The sequence below is a fragment of the Hemiscyllium ocellatum genome, chromosome 19, assembly GCF_020745735.1.
Source record: "Hemiscyllium ocellatum isolate sHemOce1 chromosome 19, sHemOce1.pat.X.cur, whole genome shotgun sequence".
NCBI lineage: Eukaryota > Metazoa > Chordata > Chondrichthyes > Orectolobiformes > Hemiscylliidae > Hemiscyllium > Hemiscyllium ocellatum.
The window spans coordinates 38169398-38190698 of NC_083419.1; the positions used below are offsets into that span (position 1 = coordinate 38169398).

General features: G+C 39.6%; 1 protein-coding gene across 1 annotated transcript in view; it reads left to right on the forward strand.

The window, feature by feature from the left end:
* Positions 1-21301, forward strand: part of kcnq1.2 (potassium voltage-gated channel, KQT-like subfamily, member 1.2) — a 358931-nt gene that overhangs the window by 319466 nt on the left and 18164 nt on the right. Inside the window, exon 14 of the mRNA XM_060840067.1 lies at positions 20577-20652. Within this exon, the coding sequence (XP_060696050.1) occupies positions 20577-20652 (76 nt within the window). The remainder of the gene's footprint in view (positions 1-20576; positions 20653-21301) is intronic.

Here is a 21301-nt window from a genome sequence, read left to right on the forward strand (position 1 = left end):
TAGAATTATAGTGAAGTTAATTTTTTTTCAATGATGTGTTAAAGAAATAGACTTGATTTTTGATTTTTCTGGACATGGAATATTTTAAGTATTTGGGTCCACAGTTCAACCAGCCAAGCAGTGCATCGTCACAGACTGTTTATTTTACAAGATGGCCAGTTAAGTAGCTGCCTCTGGGTTCACTACCTGGTTAGGAATGGTCAGTAGATCAGGTGGAGGGAGGCTTGTCAATGTATTGGCAGCTTTCACAGTAGCTGGGCTGTCTGAATAATAGACAAGTTTCTGAGACTGACTCTAATGCATTGAAGAGTACATCGGGTTCCAAGAGATTGATTGATTGTGTTAGGGGATTCTCTAGTCCAAGGTACAGACAGACGTTTCTGTGGCCAGAAGTGAAAAATCTGAATGGTGTGTTGCTTTCCTGGTGCCAGGATCAAGGATGTCTCGGAGAGGGTGCAGAATGTCCTCAAGGGGCCAGCAGGAGGCCATTGTATACATTGGAATCCACGACATAGGAAGGGAAAAGGTTGAGATTCTGAAGGGAGATTACATAGACTTAGGCAAGAATTTAAAAAGGAGATTCTCAAGAGTGATAATATCTAGATTACTCCCAGTGCTACGAGCTAATGAGGACAGGAACAGAAGGGTAGAGCAGATGAATGCATGGCTGAGGTGTATGGGAGAAGGATTCACATTTTTGGATCATTGGAATCTCTTTTGGGGTAGAAGTGACCTGCACAAGAAGGACGGATTGCACCTAAATTGGAAGGGGAATAATATACTGGCAGGGGGATATGATTGTGAGGATTTAAACTAGTAAGACGGGGGAGGAGGGTGGGGGTGGTGGGACCAGGGAGATAGTGAGAAAAGAGATCAATCTGAGACTGGTAGAGTTGAGAACAGAAGCAAATCAAACAGTCAGGGCAGGTAGGGACAAGGTAGGACTAATAAATTAAACTGCATTTATTTCAAAGAGCAGTAAAATTAACATTTCAGGCAAAAGCCTGAAACGTCGATTTTACTGCTCCTCGGATGCTGCCTGAACTGCTGTGCTCTTCCAGCACCACTAATCCAGAATCTGGTTTCCAGCGTCTGCAGTCATTGTTTTTACCCTGCATTTATTTCAATGCAAGGGGCCAAACAGGGAAGGGAGATGATCTCAGGGCATGATTAGGAATGTGGGACTGGGATATCATAGCAATTACAGAAACATGGCTCATGGATGGGCAGTACTGGCAGCTTAATGTTCCAGGATACAAATGCTCCAGGAAGGATAGAAAGGGAGGCAAGAGAGGTGGGGGAGTGGCGTTCTTGATAAGGGATAGCATTACTGAGGGAGGATATTCCAAGGAAGTTATTTGGGTGGAACTAAGAAATAAGAAAGGGATGATCACCTTATTGGGATTGTATTATACACCCCCTAATAGTCAGAGGGAAATTGAGAAACAAATTTGTAAAGAGTTCTCCGATATCTGTAAGAATTAATTGGAAGCACTAGCTTTTGGAGCTTTGCTCCTTCACTAGTGCTTGTGGAGTACACAATTGTAAGACATAGAATTTATAGTGTGATATAACTGAAATTATACATTGAAAAATACCTTGATTGTTTGTTAAGTCTCTCATTTGTTAGAATGACCATGTTAGGTTCACTTCTTTCATACATAAATTGCAAATTTTTTTTACGTTCTTAGGTTAACTTTAACAATTGGTGTACTTTGCTCAAAAACTGCATGAATCCATGTAAGATTCTGTTAATTCATTTTTTTCCTTAGAATCAGTCTAAACATTATGGCACAGACTGTAGCACACAGGGGTGCTAACACCTTCAATACATTATCTGGGCTGACATTAATTGTTAAAGTTAACCTGAGAATGTAATTTTTAAAAGAAGTTTGAGATTTATGTATGAAAGAACTGAACCTAACATGGTCATTCTAACAGATGAGAGACTTAACAAACAATCAAGGTATTTTTCAATGTATAATTTCAGTTACATCACACTGAAACATTTGCTTTAAATTCTGAGTCTTAAAATCGTTTACTCCACAACCACTTGATGAAGGAGCAGTGCTCTAAAAGTTAGTGCTTCCATTAAACCTGTTGCACTATAACCTGATGTTGTGTGATTTTTGACTCTGTACACCAGGTTTGTACCCAAGTCCAACACCAGCATCTCCAAATCATCTGTAAGAATAATAGGGTAGTTATGGTAGGGGATTTTAACTTTCCAAACATTATACTGGGACAGCATAGTTTTAAGGGTTTATGTGGAGAGGAACTTATTAAGTATACACAAGAAAATTTTCTGATTCAGTATGTGGATGTTCCTACTCTTGGGAAATGAGGCAAGGCAGGTGACTGAGGTGTCAGTGGGGGAGCACTTTGGGGCCAGGGACCATAACTCTATTAGTTTTAAAATAGTGATGGAAAAGGATAGACCAGATCTAAAAGTTAAATTCTAGATTGGAGACAGGCCAATGTTGACAGTATTAGGAAAGAACTTTCAAAAGCTAAGTGGGGACAAATGTTTACAGGTGAAGGGGCGGCTGGAAAATGGGAAGCCTTCAGAAATTGAAGGCCAGTTGCCACCCAGGTAAATAGTGCTGTGAGGAAGGCATATGGTGTACTGGGCTTTATTGGCAGAGGAATTGAGTTCCGGAGTCCTGAGGTCATGTTGCAGTTGTATAAGACTCTGGTGCGGCCTCATCTGGAGTATTGTGTGCAGTTTTGGTCGCCATACTATAGGAAGGATGTGGAAGCTTTAGAACGAGTGCAGAGGAGGTTTACCAGGATGTTGCCTGGAATGGTAGGAAAATCTTATGAGGAAAGGCTGAGGCACTTGGGGCTGTTCTCATTGGAGAAGAGAAGGTTTAGGGGAGATCTGATAGAAGTGTATAAGATGATTAGGGGTTTAGATAGGGTAGATACTAAGAACCTTTTACCGCTAATGGAGTCAGGTGTTACTAGGGGACATAGCTTTAAATTAAGGGGTGGTAGGTATAGGACAGATGTTAGGGGTAGATTCTTCACACAGCGGGTTGTGAGTTCATGGAATGCCCTGCCCGTATCAGTGGTGAACTCTCCTTCTTTATGGTCATTTAAGCAGGCATTGGATAGGCATTTGGAAGTTATTGGGCTAGTATAGGTTAGGTAGGATTCGGTCGGCGCAACATCGAGGGCCGAAGGGCCTGTACTGCGCTGTATCCTTCTATGTTCTATGTTCTATAAATGAGATAACGAGAGTCCAGAGACAGTATATTCCTGTCAGGGTGGAAGGAAAGGCTGGTAGGTGTAGGGAATGCTGGATGACTAAAGAAATTGAGGGTTTAGTTTAGAAAAAGAAGGAAGCATATGTCAGGTATAGACAGGATAGATCAAGTGAATCATTAGAGTATAAAGGCAGTAGGAGTATACTTAACAGGGAAATCAGGAGGGCAAAAAGGTGACGTGAGATAACTCTCTTTGTCAAAGCTAAGGAGAATCCAAAGCAATTTTACAAATATTGGTCAGAGTATTGAGTACAGGAGTTGGGAGGTCATGTTGCAGCTGTACAGGACATTGGTTAGGCCACTGCTGGAATATTGTGTGCAATTCTGGTCTCCTTGCTATCAGAAAGATGTGAAACTTGAAATGGTTCAAAAAAGATTTACAAGTATGTTGCCAGGGTTGGAGGATTTGAGCTACAGGGAGAGGCTGAACAGGCTGGGGCTGTTTTCCCTGGAGTATCGGAAGCTGAGGGGTGACCTTATCGAGGTTTTCAAAATCATGAGGTGTATGGATAGGATAAACAGACAAAGTCTTTTCCCTGGGGTCGAAGAATCCAGAACTAGAGGGCATAGGTTTAGGGTGAGAGGGGAAAGAGACCTGATGAGCAATTTATTTCATGCAGAGGGTGGTACGTGTATGAAATGAGCTGCCAGAGGAAGTGGTGAAGGCTGGTACAATTGTAACATTTAAGAGGCATTTGGATGAGTATATGAATAGGAAGGATTTGGAGGGATATGGGCCGGGCGCTGGCAGGTGGAATTAGATTGGGTTGGGATATCTGGTCAGCATGGATGGGTTGGACCGAAGAGTCTGTTTCCGTGCTGTACGTCGCTATGACTCTTTGACTTTAACTGCTGGAGGAGAAAGCCTAAAAGGGGAATGGAGTGAAATGGCTGTGAGAAAAAAGGCTAAGGGAAACCACAGTCTCCCTGATCATTTGACCTTGACAGAAGTTTTCAGGAGCTGATACCTTTTTCTGCTTGTCATTTGCACTATTTAGAGACAAAAAATTGGAGGAACAACACCTCATCTTCTGCCTGGGCAGCCTACAGCTCAGAGGATTCAACGTTCAGTTCTCCAATTTTAAATAACCTCCCTTTCCATCCCTCTACTCCCTTCCCAGCCTCTCCCCCTCCATCCACTCCTCCCTGCCAGCAATCGGATTTATTCCTCCCATTGACCAACCAGCTCAAACCCTGTACCTGTCTTCACCTATTCCCAGTCCACCACCCTGACCCCACCAGCCCGTTTATCTGCAAATCCCCCTACACCCACCTTCCGTCCTGAAGAAAGGTTACACATGAAATGTCAACTTCTCTACCTCTTGATGCTGCTTGGTTTGCTGTGTTCTTCCAGCCTCCTACCAGTCTAATTTGAATTATTTTAGCAATCAGGTTGCATCCCATTTTCAAGCCTCTTAATCTCTTCAACTCCAATCTCTCACTGTGTAGCTGTATCCTCTGAGTAATTAAAGTTTCTGACAAGGATTTGGGCAGTATGATGCTATCAAAATTAAACATCCTTGCATCCTTGTACCTGTGGCCATTTTACAAACTTAAGTGGCTTCCCAGCAATGCTGGTCATGTTGGTATCACCATACAGAAGACACCTCTTGGAAAAGTGGAAGGAGATATTGGCAAAACACAGTTTTCTCTGATTTTTCTAGCCCTCTGTCTCTAAGCCTGTCTTTAAGCAGTACATGTTTGTACCTCTCTGTCATTACCTTGTGATGTGATGTATTCTGCCTTTCACTGAATTATTGTGTTTGGCTACCAAGCTTAACTGATAAAGCAGTACATAATGCAAATTATTGTTGACTTTGTTCTTTTGGCTTAACACATTAGTGTTCACTTTGATACCTTAGAGTGTACCAAAATGGTGGTCAGAATCTTCTGGTCTGACCGGTGATGGGTCTGGTGGTGAGAAAGTAAGTTAATTAGATGCAGTGGAATGTCTCAGATCCCTAACACTTTCCATGTCCACACAAATTAAGTTCTAAGTTGAGGAATCAATTAATGAGCATTTAAGGGCCTATTTTACTTGGATTTCAATTAACTCAGCCCCAAGTAGGACTAAATCATTTGGTCTACCTAACTGTTATACCAGTGTGGACAGCTTGTCAATTGGGCTGATGGATGGAGAAGATGGCTTGATCTGCACCAACTTGTGCAAGTCAAGAGACTGTACATAAAGTAGGGTGTGACCACTGAGAGCCATCCTTTTGTTTCTGACTCCCCCACCCCTCTCTCCATGATGCTTAACCCCAGGAAGACAGCCCCAAAAAGCACTAGCCGGGTACATTAATCTTTGCGATCTTCAATGTCCATCTGGCAGCATCTTTGTCCTTCATGGGAGTGTTGTCAATTCCAAGAGCTACCAGTCAATTAGCTGGCCTCTGATTGACTAGCAGTTCTCACAGGGCTGGGCCTCCACTCAGGACTCGGGACAGGAGAATATGTCAGTGCTGAACAACTAGGGCTTAGCGATTCGAGAGACCCAGTATGTTTGGTGGGGGATGGGGCCACTGTGCTTGGGCAGGGGGCTGGAGCAGGACAAAAACCTGGTCCAGGAGCTGCACAAGGGCCCACTGTTTCTGTCCCTGGCTCTGTCCCACCCTGGGGACATTTCAGAGAAAGCTCTGCCACTGTGTATCAAAACTGCCTGACTTGGGAGGATAGAGAGGCTATTGGTTTGAAGAGTCAACTTGGATGTTTCTCCAACTTACGAATAAGTAAATAAGGCAGCCAATGACAGATTCCACTCAGTATTACTTTTCTGTCATCAGGTGTATCTAACCTATAGTGAGAGTATGGCTGAGCAGACTGCTAACATCATTATCTTTTATTGCATGTTTCAGTAATAAATTTTACTTGCCAATAGCCCACATCATGTCAGCAGAAATCCTTCTCTGAAACAAAGAAGCCTGTTATATCCAAAGATTTGACAACATTTGTGGTTTAACTCTGAATTACAAAATCACATTCATAAAAATGGCTCCTCTGTGTCAACTCAAGACCACATAATATTAATGGCGAAGAATCACATGCCTGTGGAACTTTTTCTTAAACTGTGTCACCATACAAATGCTGAAGTAGACTAATAGAGAATGCATTAGGTAATTGGAAATCTAATTTGTCACTGGAAATTTAGTACAACATTTCCATCATGTTTTGAGATTTATTCCTGTTGCACTTACCTTTGGTTATTTTGTCATTCATGTACATAAACTAAATCAGCATGGAAATCAAAAGCCATAGCTAAAAGCTACTAAATAATGTCATCCAACAACACATTACAAATCACATCAAAGTAGAGCATCAGTGAATGCATATCATTACTGTTCTTTCTTATCTGTCATTATTAGGACAGATATAAGTTCAGAGGCAGAAAAGGAAATGTATTGAGCCAAGAAACCTGGATGTGAAGAATACTTTACTAAACATAGCTACAGAATGCCTTTAAATCATAGAAAATAAGTAGAACAGCACAGCAAAAAAGGACCATCAAGTCTGTTTTGACTCTTTCCAATTAGTCCCATTGCTCTCATTCTCCATATCTATGAAAGGTGTTCCTCTTCAAATATTTATCCAATTCATTTCAGAGGGCTACTGTTGAATAAGACAGTAAATTCCAAATCTTAACCACTTGTTGCATGAAAGATGTCCTCATCACACAACTGCCATCCAGTTCTTTTGCCAATGGTGTTGATTTATTCTGTTTATTGCTCTTGGCCAGATTCTTTCATAGGCTGACTGTGCAATAGGTAGGAAATCCTGAAGCATTAGATTAGTGCTGAGCTGGTTGAGACCAGTTTACAATATTTTTTGGTGTGGGTAACATTGTGGCTTAACTAGCAGAGATATTTGTATCATCTATAGCCACAGTGAGGTATCAGAAGATTGGAAGGTATCTAATGTGTGCCTTTATTTAAGAAAGCTGCAAAGAGAAGCCTGGGAGCTATAGATCAGTGAATCTGACATCAGTGGTGGGTAAGTTGTTGGAAGGGATTCTGAGAGATATTGCATTTGGAGACGCAAGGACAGATTAGGGATGGTCAGCATGGCTTTGCATGTGGGAAACTGTGTCTCGCAACATGGCGCCAGACCCAAAACATTAACTTTGATTTCTCTTTACAGCTGCTGCTAGACCTGCTGAGCATTCCAGTAACTTCCATTTTTGTTTCTGACAAACCTGATTGAGTTTTTTAAGGATGTGACCAAGAAAACAGATGAGGGAAGAATGGTAGACATTGCCAACGGCCTTACTAAGATTCATATAGACAACATTCCACATGGTTGACTGGTTAGTAAAGTTAGCTCAAATGGGATTCAGGGAGAGCTTGCCAATTGGATACAAAATTGCCTTGATGACAGGAGACAGAAATTGTTGGTGGAGGGTTTTTTTTTTCTGGATTAAAAGCCTGTGACCAGTGACGTTCCGCAGGGATTCGTGCTGGGTCCACAGTTGTTTGTATTGAAATGAATGATTTGGATGAAAATTTAGGAATCATGATTAATAAGTTTGCAAATGACGGAAGTAGTGATACAGTCGACAGTAAGGATGGTTACCTACAATTACAAAGCGATCTTGATCTGTCTGTTAGTGGGCCAAAGAATGGCAGATGAAAATGTGTTGCTGGTAAAAGCACAGCAGGTTAGGCAGCATCCAAGGAATAGGAAATTCGACGTTTCGGGCATAAGCCCTTCATCAAAGAATGGCAGATGAAACTTAATTTGGATAAATGCGAAATATTCCATTTTGGTAAGACAAACAATGACAGGGCTTCTTCAGTAAAGCTTGGGTTCTGGGGACTGTTATAAAACAGAGAGACACCTAGGGGTTCAGCTACATAGTTCATTGAGAGTTGTGTCACAGGTAGATTGGCAAAGAAGGCATTTGGCACACTTGCCTTCGTTACTCAGATCATTGAGTTTAGGAGTTGGTGGCATCATGTTGCAGTTGTACAGGACATTGAGGCAACTTTTGAAGTACAGTGTACAATTCTGGTTGCCCTGCCAGAGGAAGGATATTGTTAAATTGGAGAGGATGTTACCAGGACTGGAGGGTTTGTTATAAGGGGAAGGTGAATAAGGTGGAACTTTTTTTTCCATTGGAGCACAGGAGGTTAGGGGTGACCTTTATTGAGGTTTGTAAAATCATGAGAAGCCAAATAAGGTGAATATCAAAAGTCTTTTCCCCAGAGTTGGGGAGATTAAAACTAGAGGGCGTAATTTTAAGGTGAGAGGAGAAAGATTTAAAAAGGACCTGAGGGGCAACTTTTTCACACAGAGGGTGATTCATATATGGAACAAACTGACAGGGGAAGTGGTAGATGCAGGTACAGTTACAACATTTAAAAGACGTTTGGACAGAGGAAATTCCATCGAAAGTATGGGAAGACATCTGGGGGAATGTAAGGGAAATCTCAGTATGTAACCGAGTGCAGGCCATGCAATTGAAGATCTTACACAGGGCTCATATGGCGTCAGAGAGGCTAGCTAAACTCAAGAGAGGAACATCAGGATGTCCCAAATGTAAAATGAGCATAGACACACTCACACACTATCACTGATCCTGTTGTAAGATCTAGAGATACTGGAATGCTATAGTGAGGGAGCTAAAGGTTATCGTGGGGATTGAAATTAACGTGGATCTGGTATTTCTACTTTTGGGGTTACCAAATTTGCGCTCTCTGGGGGAACACGGGAAGAGATTGTGTAACGTTCTTACCCACTGTGTGAGGAAGAACATTCTGGTGAACTGGATGTCAGAAAAACCACTCAAATCTTATGGGGAGGCGTAGGCTGGTGATGGAGCATCTTCCTGCAAGACGACATTACAAACATGATGCACCACAAAACAAAATGTGGTCCCCCTTTTTAAATTATATTGAGCTGACTTATCAGCAATATTAATAAGGGCCGTGGTATTGCTGTAGGAATCAGTATGGGTGCCTGTGGGGCCCCGGGAGGAGGAGACTGGGGAGCAAAAGAATACGGGTACTGTAGATGGTGCTCCCAGGGATGGGAGCCTCAGTGGAGGCATGAAGGGTGAAATAGAATAAAGTAGTGAGATATTATTTGGTTTAGGTTAGTATTTATTTAAAATGTTTGTAGTTTAGTTTAAGTTATGTAGATATGTTTGTTTTGGTAGAATTGTAGGTCGTTTATTAACATTGGTACTGTGTTATGGCCTTGTTTCTACTGCTGTTTTGTTTTTGTTTTGATGGTGTTATGATATAAATGTTTTGTAAAAGATTTTAAAAGGTTTTCAATAAAAATATTTATTAAAACAAAGACATTTGGACAGGTTCACGAATGGGAAAGATTTAGAAGGGTACAGGCCAAATGCAGATATATGGGACTAGTTTAGTTTGAGAAACTTGATTGGAATGGACAAGTTGGATTGAAGGATCTGTTTCTGTGCTGTATGACTCTTTGACTCTATGGTCAGGCATTCCAATTGCAAAGAATGTGTTTACTTGTGGAAGCTGGTTCTGATCATGGCAAGGGTTTAGGTGTTGATAGGTTTTGCTTATGAAGCAGAGTGTGGTTGAGAAAACAAATTTTAGTCAAGGAGTTTCAAATGATGAGAGCAGGCAAGGGTTGTTGGGAGAAAATAATCTGAAGCTTAATCAGGAGGAATAAATTAAAATATAACAGGAAGTTTACTAAGAATGTAAAAACAGATGCAAGCAGTTCTCCAGGTATTTAAAAGGAAAAGAGTAAGTAAAGTGAGTGTTGGTCTTCTAGAAAGAAAGAATGAGGAGTTAATAGTAGATAATAAAGAATGGCAGATGAAATGATCAAATATTTTGCTAGTGTCTTTACTATATAGGATACAAGAAATATTCCAATAACAATTAGAAAATAGGAATTGGAAGGAAGAAGGGAACTTAGTGAAATTACCATCACCAGGGAAATGGTTCTAAATACATTGAAGCTGGAGCTAACAGGTCTCTGGATCCAAATGAGTTTCATCTTTGGTCCTAAAAGAGTTTGTTAAATAGGTAGTAGGTTAATCTGGTGGCAATTCTTTCAAAGTTCCCTAAATTGAGACAAGGTTCCATCAGATTGGATATACCACTCCTTTATTTCACAAGGGACGTAGAGAGAGGAAATTATAAGCCAGTTACCATGGGGAGCATGTTGGAATCAATGATTTAAAAATATTAAAACTCCACACTTCGAGAAACTCAACATAACTGGGAAGAGTCAGCATGATTCCATGAAAGGGGAATCCTTTTTCACTAATTTATTGGAGTTCATTGAACTAGCAGCTTGTACTGAATAGGAGACACTGTAGACCTACTTCAGAATTTCCAGAAGACATTCAGCAAGATACCACATCAAAGGTTATTGCAGAAAACAAAAGTGCATAATGTTGGGGGCAACACACCAGCATGGATAGAACATTGGCTGGTTGGAAGAAAACAGAATATGCACAAATGGGTGATAGACTGGGCAAATTGCCTCCATCAATGTGTAGAATGTACACCAATCATTATTGTATTCTCCTTGCTGCATGAACCTCTAATTTCCTGATTTATACTGTGCCTTATATTACCAGTACTATTTGGTGACATATAAAACACTCCAACATGAACCCTTTTCCAAATGAGACAAACAATATTTAGAAAACTTCTCTTATTTATTGCCCTAAATGTCTAATGTTATTTAATATTTAGTTCCCAGTCTTAGTCACCTTTCAGCTATCTCATCAGGATGGCAATTAAATCATATCTTTTTACTTTTTCTATCACCATCAATTTATCTATCTCATTGTGAATGCTGCATGTATACAGAGGGAATGCTTTTAATCCTGCCTCTTAAGCCTTGTTGTTCCTTGGATATATTTCTGCTTTCATAGATTCTCTATGGTGTGGAAACAAGTTTACATTGACCCTCCAAAGAGTATCCCAGCCAGATCCATTCCTCCACCCTACCTCATGTACATATCTCTGAACACTATGGGCAATTTAGCATGGCCAATTCACCTAAACTACACACCTTTTGGATTGTGGGAGGAAACTGGACCACCCGGAGGAAACCCGTGCAGACATGAGGAGAATGTGCAAACTTCACACAGACAATTGCCAAGGCTGGAATCGAACCCAGGTCCCTGGTACTGTGAGACAGCAGTGATAACCACTAAGCTACCGTGCTGACAAATTAGTTTAAATCCTCCCCATCAGCACTGGCAAGTCTCCCCACAAAGATATTCATCAAGGTGCTGCTAGGATGTCAACCAGCCCCCTTGTATAGTCCCACCTTCCCAGACCCAGATCCATACCCAGAAATCTAAAGTCCTACCTCTATTGCATTGTTTTTTCAGTTCATGTTCATTCAATCAATCTTCTTATTTATTACCTCACTAGTACGTGGCAGTTGAAGCATTTGTGAGATTATTGTGTTAGAGGTCCTACTTTCAACCTCATTCCGAGCTCCCTAAATATTTTTTCAAGATCCTATCCCTCTTTCTACCTGTGTTAGTTGTGCCAAAACATACCGTGATCTCTGGTTGTCCACTCTGGTAAAAAAAAGAATGTCCTGCAGCTACTACATGGCATTCTTGACCCTGGCACCAGGGAGATAATTATCATCTTGAAGTCACATCTGCAACCACAGAAATGCCTATCTACACTCCTAATTATCAAATCTCCAACCACAATTGCTCTTTCACTAGTTTTCCTCAACACCTGAAGCTGGCTTTTGCTTCATTCTCTCATAATTATTTTTCTCACCAGTAACAAAAATAGAAATCCAGTTACAGAGCAGGATAGACTTGGGAACTCTTGCATTTTCTACCTTTGACTGCAGTCCCCATATCCTCTTTGCTTGCATACTTTTGATCTGCAATGCAATTGTTTTGTTAATTGCAATACAGTGACTCCAGCAATCTTTCAGATTCCAAATCCCAAGGCTCAAGTTTTTGTAACTGGAGACATTTCTAGGCCAGGGAAAGCACAGCAGGTCAGGCAGCATCCAGACAGCAGGAAAATCGACGTTTCGGGCAAAAGCCCTTCATCAGGAATAGAGCTATTCCTGATGAAGGGCTTTTGCCCGAAACGTCACTTTTCCTGCTCCTCAGATGCTGCCTGACCTGCTGTGCTTTTCCTGCACCACTCTAATCTAAACTCTGGTTTCCAGCATCTGCAGTCTTCACATTTGCCTACATTTCTAGGCCATATGAAGCATTCAAGACTCATCACATGGTACAGGACAGACATTGCACATAGCTGAGCTGTCCTGTCATATCTTAAATTTATTTTCAGTTTATTTACACTAAATTGGACACTAGGATATAGAAAGTAAAATTACTCACCAGTCAACTCTTTACAAAGAGGCACTTTCACTGAATACTCACCAACCAATCAACTTATGATTTTGCTGCCTTTAAAAGTAACTTGGTTACATACTTGAAGAGCCATAACCTAAGGGGATACAAGCCAAGAGGCTGGTAAGTGAGATTTGGTCGGATAGACGTTTCTTAGCCAACACCAATATAATGAGCTGATTAGCCTTCTCCTATGCCATAAATTTCTCGGAGCCTTCTATGTTTCTGTGGTGCTTTGCATAATTTGTTGATATATTCAGTAATATTGAACATTGAGCTTTGTTCAATGTTGTGTTCAAGTCATCAGGGCTATATTCTGATGAATGAGAGCTATTCTCTCCCTTTGCCTTTCAAAGTTTATTTAGAGGACCACCTGGCCCCTTATTAATGAAGGAGCCATATCACCTTTTCCACCTCAACCATCACAATCTCCAGTGGTGCATCAGAGACACATGATGCCTGCTCTTTGTCGGACAGTGCTCTTCTGTGCCTATATCAAATCCAATTCACTTTTGCGGTATATTTCAGCAACTGTTCCAGAAAAGCTCTTCTCCCTTGTATGAGGTACAGGCTTGCTTTAATTAGCACAGGTACTTTTGTAGCATTTCAAGATTTTGTGCCTCCTGTAGATGTATAGCCACTTAATAGCACACTTCGCACTAGCTGTAGACTGTGACCATATAAATGAGCAAGAAGGGCTCTAGTGATGCAATGGTAGTGTCTCTGCCTGGACCAGGAGGCTTGAGTTTCTCACTTTCTCCTAGTCTCTTCCAAGTCCTCACTTTCTGCTTGGGTTCAAGGCCTGCCTGCCTGCCTCAGGAGTGTCACAACATCTCTGACCAGGTTGACAGAAAATATCCCACAAGAATAAAGTTGCATCTGGGAGGTCCTGGTTTATGCAAGATACTCCACATAAGATCTCTTGTGGTGCAGTGGCAATGTCCCAACCACTAGAGCAGGAAGCCTGCGCTCAAGTCCCACCTGCTCCAAAAGTTTGTAATAACATCACTAAACAGGTTGAATAGAAATATCTGTAAATGAACTGCCAGAACAATGTTTGTGGAATGAATGTGGTTAAGTCATACATCATAGTCCCCAAGCCCTTTCTGAGACCATATTCAACTTGTTCTCTAAATTTCTACAGGAGGAGGAGAGGAGAAAAAAGTAAAGCTAATAGAATAATAAGAAACATGTGTTAGATGGTATTGATGTAAAGTTCATGATTTTAGACATAGTTTGCCTGTGCCACTATGATCCATCTTCTGAAGTCAATAAATACTTCAAAATTCTTGTCGGCTATAACAATAATTTATGCATCCGCTAATCCAGTCTAATCTACTTTTCCCTCTAGCAGTCAACACCTGTTCCTACTTAAGCTTCAGTGGTTTTCTTTAAACTTGAAAACAAAACTCAGGGGATTATTTCAGAGGTGTAAGGTGGAACACTACTTGTGGTGGATTTTAGTCTGTTTTGGACAATCAATTTTCTGACAAAACCACAATGAAAATTTTAACAACAAAAGATTAAGTCTTCCAGACAACAATTAGTTACGTTTGTTTGTATTTATTGCCTCCATTGCTAAACATAAGCCACTTGTCCTGTTTAAATTTTTTTCCTATTCTCCAAAAAATAGTATTTAAACAAAATACATGATGGCAATCTAAACCTTTTGGAAATTCTGTCTAAATATTCCAGTAAAAAGATATGATAAATCGTAATTCACTTCCTTGTGTATAATAAAAACAAAATAAATCCTTGTTAAACGCTTGTACTAATGTTTACTCAGAATATGTATTGCGTTGCAGAGGTGAAATTATGCATTTGGAGTTTTTAAATCCTGAATCTCAGTGACACATTACTTTACTGTTCCTATCTAATCCAACAGAAATGGCCTCCCAGCAGGAGGCAAGAGTCAAAGTTAAAAAGCAAAGGGGTTTTTAGATTAGATTACTTATAGTGCAGAAACAGGCCCTTCGGCCCAACAAGTCCACATCAACCCTCTGGACAGCAACCACCCAGACCCCTTCTCCTTCATTTACCCCTTCACCTAACACTATGGGCAATTTAGCATGGCACATTTTTAGACTGTGGGAGGAAACTGGAGCACCCAGAGGAAACCCACGCAGACATGGGGAGAACGTGCAAACTCCGCACACAGTTGCCTGAAGGAGGAATTGAACCCTAGTCTCTGGCCATGTGAGGCAGCAGTGCTAACCACTGTGCCACCATGCCACCCAGGGTTTCTGAAAAGTCAAATTGCTAGACTGTTCTTCAACTGATACATGTACTTGATAGCATCCAAAAATGTAAAGGCTGACTAGTTTGCAACTACAGAACTCCCTCTATCTCTTCAACTAGATTGTACTTATCACCATCAGGCCAGGGGTAGAATTATAGATAAAAAAAACACTTTAGTCCATGTTGTTGAGCTACTCAACACTTCAGTCAGCAAAATAAAAGAAGATTTCTGGTTGAAAAATTAATTCTCATCATAAATGATGCAACATATTATTAATCTCAAATACATTAGGTTACATTTTCAAAATTATGATTCATTTGCATTTTGAATTATATTATGCAGAATTATTTGGTATTGAAATTAATAATTAAGTGGGAAAACCTAATTAATTTTAAGAAATTTGTTTCACTTGGAGTTCTTTGGTATGTGTTTGAGTGCATCTAAGTCTTTAAATTACATACACAAATATCAGATCAGTGGCAGTGTAATCTAGCAATTGGCAATGTCCAGAAACATGTCATTTCATTATTTATGCAGTGACTCTTGTTTTATTTGGCTTGAAATGTAAAAGATACAATAGACTGTACAGTTCAGGCAGGTACTTTTTTTTATTACAGCCACATTCATAATTGTATCACTATGACAAGATTGATGACAATTTTGTTTGTTAGTTATTCTTGAAGAAATGCTGTATCATATGTATCAAATGCATCACTCAATTTCAGTCACAATATCTCTTTGGTGTAATGATGGATCTCTTTGGTGTAATGATGGGTCTATGTATGGAACTTTAACTGTACTCAAGTGACATGATAATCACTAGACAAATTCAAGGTGATAATTGTCAGATAATTTTAACCCCCTGGTATCATTTACATGCTGTTTCAAATGATGTGTGTTTAATGATTGCACGCATATAGGCACTTACAATGGTAACATTACAGTAAGACAGCTAGTGTGCTACATACAATTGCTTTTCGTCAAACATTCTATTTCACATCAAAATAATTTGCATGCATTAGCATTTTCAGTTACAAGGTATGTAAGTTTCCTATGTATATATTTTGAAAGCAGGTTTTGGGAAGATTTGTAGCTCAAGTTGATGTTCTGGATGTACGTTTGCTCACTGAGCTGGAAGGTTCATTTTCAGACATTTCATCACCATATTAGGTGTGTTTGTTGAAAGAGTTGAAGTGGAGTGCCATGCTTCTAGGAATTCTCGCACGTCTCTTTGTTTGGCTTGTCCTAGGATAGACGTGTTGACCCAGTCAAAGTGGTGTCCTTTCTCAGCTGTATGTAAAGATACATAAATAAAAAGTGGGCCATACCACCATTTCTTCACTGGAGGTTCACTGATGATGTTACCTAGTATGGTGACGAAATGTCTGATAACGAACCTTCCAGATCAGTGAGCAAGCTTATATCCATATATTTTAAAACATTATTATTTGCCAATAAACCTGTGTGTTAACTCGAGTCTGTTCCACTTTCACCAGTATCTGCAAATGCATTGCATATGCTGTCTTTAAACCATGCTGGTCTTCAAATTACTAGTGTGAGTTGTTGGTAGTTCCTGTAATACCTTCTCATTCATAAATTGATTCACCTTCTCCAGAGAATGTACTTCCTATGGAAAATGATGTTGATGTGTTGTTGATTCATTTTTATTGCTTTAGAATAGTGCATTTTTGAGCCTGAAGTGATATCATTCCTTCCTGATCTGCTGCCTGCAATCAAGGAACTACTTGTCCATTTGTCTGCAGTTGTGTCATATCAGCTCATATTCAATGCAAGCAATTGAGGTGACAACTGCTTTCCTCAGATCCCAAGTTACCATGTGAACTGACTTCTGTTGGAAGTGTTTAGTACATTGACTGCTTGCACTCTGATTGGCTCTCTAATGCTCAGCTCTAGCAGTGACGAGAAAGTTTTGTCAAAGTGAAAGTTGACTGTTGTTTCACCTTAATTTTGTCACTAATGCCTGTTACTAATAATAGATTCATTAGTTTTTTTTCACGATTGCAAGAGTAACTTGAGTGCAATGTGATATTAGGCATTGGGCTGAATTACTTTCTAAGTATTCAGTAGGCATATTTCTCCACTCAAGGATTGCCTTGTACAAGTCTATGCTGGATTTGTTTGATTCTTTTTAATGATCCCTTTGGTGATTTTAAAAATCACTTCGACCTTTCCATTTCAGTGATGATAGTATGGCTGCCATTAGGTAGTGACTGAATTCTCCACTCTCGCATCAAGGGCCAATGTCATTTATTGTTATGTCTGCAATGTCGTAACAACTGAAGTGAGCTTTCAGGAATAATTTCCTGTGAATATAAAGAAGACTATTTCAAGCTTTTTCATTGGTTTGACTGGAATGTCATGTGTTATAAACAGTTCTTTGGCTTGATATTTGTTACAGGCAGTGCACTGGCTGTTTGAACCTAATTTCTCATGTTTGTCTCATTGAGCACTTCCTCAGACTAGACCTAATTTCTTGATGCTTGAATGGTTGTGCTTCAACATCTTTTTTCTCAACTCCTGGGGGATAGTGACTCTATTTCCTTTGTATACAATGCCATCTTCGCTATCACTTCATCTCTGTATGCCCAGTGTACTCTTGTAGGAACAGGTATATCATTGCTGTTGTCAGGCCATCTTTTCATCACTACTCCCTGCAGCACTTAAAGAGCTATATTGTGTTACGCAGTTTGCTTGTTTAGAACAAGATATTAGTTTAATGGATTCATGAATCTGCTGGATTGATAACTTCCAGAGCTTGTCAAGTTCATTGAATCTGTTGGGTTTCACACTCTGTCTTATCATCCTTTTATAAAGAGTGCCATTCTCCATAGTATGTTGGCAATGTACAGCTGTTTCCTTTGCGAGTGTGCCACATCCAGATTATATCTCTGGAAATAACCTAACATTCCTTGCAGATGCTTTATATCAGCAAGAAGTAGTTTGAAAAAAATGTCCTGAAATGGCTTATAGTCAGATTCCACTGTCACTTAGGCACTCCCAAACAAACATTGATTACAAGGCTTGCAAACAAAGGCAATAGCCAAGCATGTTTCATTATCTGAGCATAACATCACTCACTTTGTCTTTACACACAGTATATAAATATAACTAGTTTTTCTTGCTTCATAATAGTTGCTCCAATTGCTAGATTGCAAGGTAACTTCATCATTGTAGTACCTCAACACTGGCATTGTAATCGCTAGTTGTTTGATTCTTGGGAAAACTGCTTCTGGTTCTGTGCCCCAATGCAACTGTGTGTCCTTAACAATGAACATGAATAGAGTTTTGCACTTTTAATTTGATGTCAAATTAAACAGGAAATATGGTAAATACTTCCTGAATCAAATAAATAATTATATCACTTTCATATGTTTTGGTTGCTGCATCCCTGCTACCGCTCTCTTTGACAGGATCCTGGTGAAGTCATTTTGCTGTCAATAAACAACCTATTTACTTGAACTTAGCAATCTTCAATTACAGTGTTTTCACATTCAATTTCAGGTTCATCTCAAAATCGCTCTCTTGTAGTTATAATGTCTGAGATGGCTTCTTCCATTGTGTTTCCACATCCACAGAAAAGCAAGATTTCTGCAATAGCTTCCCCACCTGGAAGATAACCATCACCATTACACCATAGGAGCTGAAGGAGGTATTCAGCATAATTAGTTTGCTCTAACCGTTCAATGAGATCATGGCTAATCTGATCATCCTCAAATCCACTTTCCTGCCTTGATTCCCTAATGATTATAAGTATCATGCTATCTGTGTTGATACTTTCTGAAGCAGTGGAAACGCGACTCTGTAACTATCTGTCTATACCGAATGGTATCCAGAATGTAGTTAGAAAATGGCTGCTTCCATGCAGCTTCACTTACCAGTAACCATCCTTCACTTTGAGGGTAGTGAAGAACTTTGCTTTGGCAAGTTGTTGCAAAAGTTCTTCAGTGATTGTATCATGGCACTGTGATGTCTTCAAAGTTTTTTTGAGATCTTTTGGCTGTACAGATACTTTAAATTTTCCTTTTTATCCCCCCTGCCACCATAGTGCTAGTTCAAGTTGTCAATTTTTTGATATTCCCTTCCTTTTCAGTTCCTTCTTAACATGCATGCTGGAACTGAGGCTACCTAAAACTCTCCTTATCGATGCTGACGTGACCTTCCACTCTCACTTATTTTAAAATAGTAAGACAGCCAAAACCTGCAAAATGTCTTTCTTCTCCTTTCTCAGTAGATGTAATCTCATGACAGGACTGTTTTAGGCACAAAGGATCCTATCTCTAATGAGAGAATTTTCAGTTGTCCAAATGCACAGGATTAAGCTGGATGTATCTGTCTGGTCACATGTTAATTATTTTGGCCTTGCCTTCACCTCTGATATTGAACAAATTCTGTTATAAGTAATATTAATAAAGGTTCAAAATGGGTGTCTTCAAAGTTGCAGATTGTTTGTCTTCCTTGCTTTTTCTTTCATTATCTGGCCCTTTTAAGGCCTAAAAATCCATACATTTTCAGCTCTACCATTCTGACACCATGACCTTAATGCCTGCCACAGACTACACACAGAGGCACTTGCAGAGGTAGAGTGGACATGATCACACAATTGACTATAAATTCTGTGTCCTATGATCCTGCCTACTAGCATTCTGATGAAGGAGCAGTGCTCTGAAAGCTTGTACTTTTAAATAAACCTGTTGAACTATAACCTGGAGTTGTGTGATCTTTAGCTATGATTAAACCGGTCAGCAATACACTAAGTACTTTTGCATTTCTCCAAATGCTTGCTGCTAACCCAGACTAATGGAAGAAAATAGCTAGCTGGTTGATGTGAGCAAAGGTTTGGGTGAAAGCCAAGAAATAAAAGATTAATTGTGAGCACAGAACAATGTGAAGTATTTCTGAGGGAAAACCCTGTACAGCTGGTTATGAACACACTGATCTTCGATTTTAAAGTGTACAAGATGAGTTAAACCAATATATCTCATTTTTCCTTCTGGGATCACATGAGGGTAATTTGAGCATTTATGCTTTTGCTGGCACAAGGAAATCAATGAAGTTAACAAAATGAACAAAATGCAATTGGACACTGACCCGCATATTTAAAACAAATCCCCAATGATTTCAGATGACCTTTTGAATATGTTAAAATTGAAGATGGCAAGATGATGGAGGATATCAGTGGACAAAATACCAAACCTATTTCCAGAAAGAAAATCATGCCTGTTCTTTGCTGTATTTTTCTATGTTCTATCTTCTAATTTCAAACTTGGTTTCAATAAACTTTAATCCATACATAGAGAAATACCACACTTGGATCAATGTACTGTTTCATGCCTATATTTCACTGGATAGTTACAGGTAGTGTATTTGTCATGATTTGAGTCATTCTGTGGAAAATAAATCTGACCTAAATAGATGGAATAGAAAATTTGATGAACAATTAAGTAGTTCCTTTAACTTAAGGGAAAGCATGGAAAATGTATCAGTAAGGCCTATAATAAACTCTGTTCGAATACTTGTTATCCTTTTCGTGTGTTGTTCTTTCTTTCCCCATCCCAAGTAAATTAGAGTTAATTGTATCTACACTAACTTTCATAATTCAGCACAGTTTGAGACCATCCAGTGTGCATGGTTTGGCTCTATCCCATCCAGTGTATTTATACACTATTTCACTGGAAAACATTAAATAGAACCTTTGTTCCCCACTGTTTTACAGATTATCAGAAGCACACAGAGCTGCCATAAAGGTTATTCGACGAATGCAATATTTTGTTGCCAGGAGAAAATTTCAGGTGAGAAATAATATTTAGTTTGCTAACATAGAAAAAATAGACAATGGCTTTGGTGGGCCTAATGAAAAAGAAATCGAAGTGCTAAAATTAAGTGCTATTTGGAAAGTCTCAGATTATGCTTGGGCTTTGTACATAGTTCAATGCTTGTACAAAATGGTGCTATATACAACATTATCACCTGAAAGTGTTGTCAGTTTAAACAATTTTTATTCATTCATGGGACGTGGGCAACACCGGCTAGGCCAGCAAATATTGCCAAGACAGAGGGCAGCTTAGAGTTAACAAACTTATTGTGGGCCTAGAGCCACATGTAGGCCAGATTAGGTAAGGATGGCAGTTTCCTTCCCTAATGGACTGCATGGGTTTTTTTCTGATAATCAACAATTTTCATGGTCATCATTAGACACTTAATTCCTGATTTTTGTGAACTCAAATTGCACCATCTGCCATGGCGGGATTTGAACCCAGGTCCCTGGAACATTACCTAGGTTTCTGGATTAACAGTCCAGTGATAATGCCTCCTGTAAAAACGTAAAAGTACATTTTCACACAAGTTACACTTTTGGTTTGGGCCGCAAGGAAAATTAGTTATGACAAATGGAAATTTGAGGAATGGGGTGGGTAAAATAATAATAATTCATCCATTTCT